The 8,362-nt window shown below is 34.4% G+C and overlaps 1 protein-coding gene across 1 annotated transcript; it reads right to left on the reverse strand.

Moving 5' to 3' along the window:
* Window positions 1-1,464: 1,464 nt before the first annotated feature.
* Window positions 1,465-6,781, reverse strand: LOC108983288 (post-GPI attachment to proteins factor 3-like). The gene is made up of 5 exons (XM_018954873.2): window positions 6,363-6,781; window positions 4,528-4,789; window positions 4,234-4,430; window positions 3,500-3,687; window positions 1,465-2,103 (listed from the first exon to the last, which is right to left on the reverse strand). The coding sequence occupies exons 1-5, from the start codon at window positions 6,455-6,457 to the stop codon at window positions 1,817-1,819; spliced, it is 1,029 nt and encodes a 342-aa protein (XP_018810418.1). The 5' UTR covers window positions 6,458-6,781; the 3' UTR covers window positions 1,465-1,816.
* Between the last annotated feature and the right edge of the window lie 1,581 nt (window positions 6,782-8,362).

Here is an 8,362-nt window from a genome sequence, read left to right on the forward strand (position 1 = left end):
ACAATCCTTTCATTTTCTCACTCCTTCAATAACAAAAAAAAATTCACTTGCACATTCATTTTATTATTATAATATATTATATATATATTTTTCATTTTATTATATTTTTAATATATTATTATTAAAAAATTATATTTTTTATTATTATATTTGTATTATTAATGTCAAATGTATGTAGTGGATGTTAATTGTAAAATATATATAAAAAAATAGATTTTAGCAAAAAAGTAATAATAATAAAATAATAATATTTTATTATTATTTTGTTTCAAATATGCATAAGCCAATGTGAAAATTTTACTTGAATGACAATATGGTTATGTAAAAGAGATAATTTTGCATATGCATATGCATAAACCAATGCTAATGTTCTAAAAAGAACAAACAAACAGATGCTTTTCGCATGCTCTTCCTTTCACTTTTTTTTTTTTTTTCTTCGAAGCATTGATTACGGCGAATTTAGAAAAATCTATTTTAAAATTGACTGATTTAGTTAAATAAAATTATCTCATATAATTTTTTTAAATTTTTATATAAAATATAATACAAATTCAATATTTTCAAATTTTAAAATAAAAATTATATTAAAAAAATATATTATAATAATATTTCGTTCAACTTTCAACAAAATATCTCATCTTATCTGAATTACGTAACTAAACGAGATAAAAATTACTGTTTTTTATTTAATTTTTATGATTATAACGAAACTCATAACAAATTCATTTTTAAAAAAATTTAAGAATATTAAGATGAAAAATTATATTAATAACTTAATGTCAAATCTTGTCTGAATGCTAGCATAAAAAATTTAAATTTAAAACCATTTTTATTAAGTTTTTGTTTTTATCATAACAAGAGTGTTTCATGAAGTTGTTTGCTTTGGATGCCTTTGATCATAATGCTGAAGGTTATACAAATATATATATATATATATATATATATATACATACATAGATTATACATTTTTATACATTTTTAAAGCGTTGTTTCATTTTAAACACGAAAAGAATACAATATTTTAAACAAGAGCTATATTATATTAGAATTTCGCATTAATAACCGTATTAGTTAAATCCATGTCTATTTGTAGACAGAAAGCATATGTTATCTAGGACACAAAATCCCTAGTCCCTACCACCTGTGTTGGATACACTGAAGTAAACAGAGGAAAAATAAATAAAGGACTTGATCCAAAGCTCAAGGCCACCTTAGGGAGAAATTTAGACCGTCAAGCATATCAAAACCTCGTTCAATTTCTTAACCATGGGTCGTTGTACTTGTACATTTGTGGTACACGGTGTATTGTAACATTTGACCAGTTCAATCACAAAGGGGTCAAAACCCAAAAGTTAAAACCATCTAAAAGGAAATTGTCCATAAACTTATGTCTTACTGTTCAGAATAACGATATTCATTATTGCATAAGCTTCTCTCCGATTCTGGATAAAACACAAAAGCAACTGAGTATGAACAGGCTACACAAAGTTTTCACAGCAAAATATAGTTGCAATGGTTGTTTTGATTCTTACATCTAATAGCTATGAAATTGCCAAATGGGGGGGAGTAAAAGAGAACGGGAAATGTAAGTTCCATTACAAAAATATCCCACATATTATGTGGAAAAACAAATTGGTTGTTATCAAGCAAAAAGCAAAGCAAAGAGACCTGTCATGGGAAGCACTCCAACGAACTGCATACCCAGAGGGGAGAGAGAGAGAGAGAGAGTACATTCAATGTATTAACAGTGAGGCGAGCATGCCATGTACTTCGTGCAATCCACCAGCTCATCAGTCAAGCGTTCAATTTCGATATGCTACTTCATTTTCTTGTGGAGAGACGATGTCCTAAACTCTGCATCGTCCCTGATAAAACTCCACCAGACGTATGTGAGAGGGACAGTGGTCGCATGCCAAAGTGCATGAGCATCGACAAATCCTCGGTAGGGTGGGAAGTCATAGACCTCCAACAGCATTGCAAGGCCACCACCCAAAATCACCAACCATAATTTCCAGCGGGATGGGTGGCAAGTGACACCAGCCCAGATTGACCATACAAGAAGTTGGACAACACCCATGGCTACACACACTTTCAGATTCAAACCTGCAAAATGGTCAACTTGTGTAAGGCCACTACACAGTAAATAGAGAATGAGACCATGCAATGCAAAGTGGGTTTTCAAACTAGAAACTGATTCCTTTAATGTATCCTATTTCTACTTTAGGTCCATGTCTTCAAAGAAGGTTGGCATTAAATTACTGAATAAAAATTAATTGATTACCGCAGTCCATGCAGGCAACAACACATACTTACTTGCCTAAAAATATAATTCCAACCCTGTTTTGAATCACAGGTTCAAGGCTTGCTTCAATATACCAATGACACTTGAGCACGAGCCAGCATGAAATTGATACATAAAAACTAATATTTATTGATAACCGAGAAATACAAGGCATTTTCAGAGTACTTTGACAAATTCATGAACCAAATAATTCCGTGGCGTGGTCCCAACTACCAAGCAATATGGTTGTACCAGTTAGTTATCATTACTGTCTTTTACAGAGCTGGAAGTCAAAAGATATCATTGTCAATGAAATTTGCATGGATACATAGGTAAAGAGTGATAGAGTTAATTTAATAAGAAATAGTAAGACAGTTATTGAGAATTTAAGAGATTAATTATGACAATTCACAGCTATCAATATGGATCCAACTTACATGGAAAAATTTATTAAATTAGTAAACATTTTAAGCATAAAAAGGCACTGAACTAAATCTGTTTTAACTAATTCATTTACCAAATCAGTTATATTTGAAGTCAGGAAGAAAATTTGCATAGGTAACCTCACAAAAAGGATCGATTTAAACCATTTTGCAGTGTATCTGAATTGAACAAAGTCAAACAACATATTTGAAGTCAGGAAGGAAATTGCATAGGTAACCTCACAAAAAGGATCGATTCAAACTGTTCTGCAGTGTATCTAAATTGAACAAAGTCAAACAACATATTTCTGCATACAGGCAGGTCACAATATCAGGATTAGCTTAAACAAGGTTGAGATGGATGAGAAACATGACAAAAAAGGACAGAAGGAAATAAAAATCTACTCATGAGTATTTACAGAAAGAGAAAGTCAGGAAAAAGTTGAGATATAGTCAATCACCATAGTGAATTCGTGTGAAAAAGAAGCCAAAAACTGCACCAGAAAAGGCAAAAATAATGCCTATAATTGAAGAAAAGATTGTGCAGGTAAGACCAAGATTAAGTAGTAACAAAAGTAAGCATGACAGTCCCAAATAGCTGAAAAAAGGCATTCTTAGATTAAAATTTGCTTTAAAACTCTTAACTACATAAACTAGCGAATGAGGCAATCCTGGCTAAATGGAAACCCTAAACTGCTGGAGTACCTAAGCCATACACAATAACAATTATGATTGGCATAATTTGGCATCACTAGGGCATCATTCCCTAGGGGTGGATATTAGGAAAATGATTTACCATAATCAAGTTTGTAGAAGTTCAGATACAAGATATGTGTTGTCACAAAAGCGAGCAGCGGAGCAGCAACCATGACCCTTGTAGCTTCATCCCTCACATTAAAAGCTCGCAGTAATGCTACAATCAGGCTAAACCCAAGAAAGGCCACAGCAGATGAAAAATCTAGCTTCTCTGTCAACTCCACATCTCTATAAAGGATTAAATCAACAAACAGTTAACAGCATAACACGCCAAAAATAAACAAATGAGTTTTTCCAATGATAAGTAACTTCATAAATTGAAAAAAAAAAAACAGCCAAGAGAAATATCCACATAATGAACCAGAATCTGTTTTATCCTATAGGATGGATGTGAATGCCACTAGGCTTCTCAGTATGTCTCGAGTTGACCATTATTTTTTATATATATAAGTTAAATGAAAATTTTATTTATACGAATGAGTAGGCAAAGCCCATATACACAGGAAGTATACAAAAGAATACCTAAATACATTCTAGGAACCAGAAATTAAAAACAGAAAATCATGAACAATAATTCCATTAAGCACAATGGCTGAAAACCAGAGTTATAAGGTGTACACAGAAAAGTTCCAAAGTTCCTCCATTGTGCGCAAACCAGAGGAATAAGGAGTTGACCATTATATGCAAAGCAAAAAAGTATTTTCTTGTTTCTGAGTATTTTAGGCATGAATCATATCCTCATTTTAATTTATGCATGATGTGAGGGATGCTTACCGACTGTGAAAAACAGCACTCCAGAACCAGGCATTCATCGATAAAATTCCATAGATATGCCACAAGCCAGTATACTCATAATATGCCTTCTTATCAGGCCTCAAAGGCAATTTGTAATATAAAAGGATGAAAAAGGATAGCCAACCATGAAATTGCATAGCAAGATTGAGGGCAGACAGAGCAACGGCAACAGGTTCCTAAAAAAAGAGCATTTATTCATAGATTGTGTAAGCAATCATAATCCAGGTAATTATTTAAAACAAAACTGTACTCCTCAAATATTAATGTAAAAACCTGAATCCCATAAACACGTCGAAATGGCCATTTCCCATGATATTTGACAGGCCTATCACCAAGTTGCTCTCTTTCTTTCTCCCTAGATAGCATGCAGTGGTATCTACAGTCAGTGCAGCAGTCCCATTGTTTCCACCTCAGATAAAGTGGTTCTTGCAGATACCATGGACCATCAATAGATTTTCCATCAGATGAGAATTTACAATGTTGGAAACATTTCTCTCCTACGCATCCAGTTTTCTCACACTGGTCCACACAAGCCCTGTGAAACAAAATGAGAATAGCAATGACAAAGTAATATACTGATAAATAAGCTTAAAGCGCTAAAGCAGAAAGAAAAAAGGCATGCATAAACAAGTAGAAGAAACTAATTCTTTTTACCTGGTTGAACATGACTTATGCTTTAAAAAAGTTAAGTTATTCTCCAGAAATGCGGCCCTCTCTTCTCTCTTTCTCACATATTTGCTCTTTTATCTCTCTCTTGGATCTCTCCATTCCTACTCCTCACCACCACCACCAACCCCCCATTCCTTCTTCATAACTCATTTGTCATGCCGCTACCTATGACATCGGATCCACAGTTCTAGGCTTCATATAAGTCACCTCATCAGCTCATATGCTTTATTGTGATTGGGTTATATGGGATTTACATAGAACTTTTTTATGCAAATCAGCACTAAAAAACCATGTTCAAGATCTTGGCCAAACAACAAATGAATAATTTTGTTTCCCAAAAAAATCTCCCAAAATCGAAATGAACAAGCTTGAACATCCAAGAAAAGGGCTGAAAGTTTTTATTTTGCGACCATGTGTTGCTTCTTATAAACGTTAACAACTACTAGTTTGCTTGCCTAGGCACCCAAGTACGGACTTCTTCAACAACTTCTTCAACCATCAACTTAGGTAAGCACAACCTGTTGTGAAAAATTATGACAAACAAGCAAAAGCAAACACAAGCAAATCGATCACACGACACAAAATTAACTTGGTTCGGCAACGTGCCTACGTTCACAGAACTGCAGAGGATTTTATTATATTGAGGAATCACAAAATACACTTTGAGGCGAAATCTCACTATTAAAAAAACTCAGAGCGTACTAAACTATTCATTAAGTGCATATTTATAGTGTCACCTGACGAAAATCCTAATTTTTACTATTCTACATTATTCGCTCGAGCGAAGTGTCAAGCGAGATCTCTGTCTAATGTTCGCTCGAGCGAGATTCGAGGGAACTTTCTGCCTAGCACTTTTTCTGATCGCAAATAGTGCCAAAAATGTTCCCCAGGAGGCGTTGCCCCCGAACACCACGAGGTATCGGCCCAAGCCTCTTTGAAAATCCGCCAAAAAACCATAACGCATCATTGTCAAATCAGGTCATCAAATCGGGCGATAGACCAACAAACCAGGCTCCACAAACCCAACACAACCAACATGTCTTCCGGTAACATTAGTTTCTCAAGAAATGTATCGGTTAGTCAGTACCATCCAAATTTCAGGAATCTCAAACTTTACTCTATTACCCTCACATTCAAATATATCTATATGATAACAGTCTCTCTCTCTATCTTTCTTTTTTCTTTGTTAACTCGCACTACATTAGAAATTCGATAGAATTAATTTGCCACCGCTGCACAGGTTACTATAAAAAAAAGAACCAAAGCCTATCTTCTCTATCAAACAGTGCAAGCATATCGATATTAACCAAAATTTGGAAAAGAAAACGAAGTCAAACACCTAACCGATCACGATTATTCAACAGAAAATAAAATGAAAATGGAAAAACTTGACCAAAAGCAAAGAAAGGATGATGAAAAAAGAAAGAAAGAAAGGTTACTTGTAAATCGGATCAGCGTCCCCAGTGCTAGCTTCGAGAGCACGAACGATACAAAGAAGTGCGAAGAAGAGCAGAATCGAATGAAGCGGAGCCATCCCGATTCGTGGAAAAACAGAAGTCAACAGAGAGAAGGTTCTGGAGGTTTCTAGAGAAGCAAGGGGGAGTGATGAGGATGATCGCAATGAGGATGCAACTGTCTGTGCTCCATAGAATCGGAGAAAGCGGGTTTGAGTGGGTTATTGAAACGGGACCAAGTAGATGCAAGCCGCGGGGTTTGAGTCAGCTGGGCGAGTTGAGCTTTGGGTGAGTGGTGGGAGCGAAACGTTCAAGATGTAGCAGAGACCAGAATCTCGTGAGGAGATGATCTGAGAGACTCGGAGGCGATCCGCGACGGGACACGTGGAAACCTGATGCTGCTATATGATTTTACCACGAAAATAAATATCGAGAAATAGAAGTTACAGTTATAATTATTTAAAAATAATAATAAATATAAGATTTAAATGAAAAAAAAAATTATTTTTTTAATTATAAATACTATTTTTTTTCAAAATAATTGTATGATATTTGTACACTTTACGATTATATGTAGTATTACTAATAAATAATGAATGCTTCTTCCCTTTTTACTTTTCTTACAATATAGTTGGATCTTGATTTTTAGTATAATATTTTAAAAATAATTAAAGTACGACGCATTTTAATTAATATAGTTTAGGTGAATCTAATGGTTCCTTTATCTCATCCTTCAAAATATATCATCAAAATCTATTTTTTCTATATTACATACTGATTTTTATAATAGGTCATACATTAGTTTATCTATTTTGTTTTCTATATCATTTAAATATTATTTTTTTAATATTTTTTATTCATTTCAAATATTTTTTCTAACTATTAATGAATTTGTAATATCTTTTCATATACAATGTTATATAATTATGTCATAATTATGGCATGTTTCATATATGTATTTTTTATAAGCATATGTTGTAGAGATAAGTGAGAATGGATGAATGGGTGGATACTTCCCAATATGAAACCAAGGTGAGAAAATATGTAACAAGGATAAGGGGTTGAAATGAAACAAAAACACTAGATGCAACCGGGAGGGAGAACCACGGGGGAATCGTTGGCCCCATGGAAAATGAAACGGGGCATTTTGTTTCACATTTTTCTTCCCTCCCAAATTTCAACCCCCGAACCCCTTCAGCACTCGTCTCCCTCCATTCGTCTTCAACCCTCAAACTCCTTCAACACTACAGTCTCCCATCATTTGTCTTCAAGTTACTAGCCTCCCTATCGTCGTCTTTAGCACTCCAGTCTTCCTCCCTTTGTCTTCCCCACGAAATCGAAACCCGAAGCTCCACGACGAAGACGACGAATCTCTACCTCTCCCTCGTCTTCCCCACATCTTCCGAGCCACGAAGCCCTCTTCTGAAACCTTAACCCTAACCTTAAATCCTGAAACCCTAACCTTAACCCTAAATTCCGAAACCTAACCCTAGCCCTAACCCTAACCCTAACCCAAAATCCCAAAACCCTAACCCTAATCCAAAAACTAGGTATCTGCCCTTGTAATTTTGTGATATAGATATTTGTTTTTGATATTGAAACTGATTTTGATGTGCTATTTCTTATTTGAAGATCTCTTCATTCTTACCACTTAACTGACCATGATCTTATGCTTGATGTTGTAGGAGATAGAGGCATTAAGTCACTTAAGGAAGCATCTCCAACGAGCATTAAGGTTTCTCTAGACTTCTTTGGTTGCGTTTAAGATATTTCTTGTGCAATACCTCACACTACTATATTCTTATATAAAAACTCTACCTGCTTATTTAAGATATTTCTTGGATTTGTAACTTGTACTTTGGATTTGAACTTGTAAATTGGATTTGAACCTTGGATTTGTACCTTAGATTTGTAACTTGTAACTTGGATTTGTAACTTGTGATTTGTAACTTGTAACTTGGATTTGTAACTTGCAACTTAGATTT

This window comes from Juglans regia, chromosome 10, assembly GCF_001411555.2.
Source record: "Juglans regia cultivar Chandler chromosome 10, Walnut 2.0, whole genome shotgun sequence".
In the NCBI taxonomy this organism is placed as follows: Eukaryota; Viridiplantae; Streptophyta; class Magnoliopsida; order Fagales; family Juglandaceae; genus Juglans; species Juglans regia.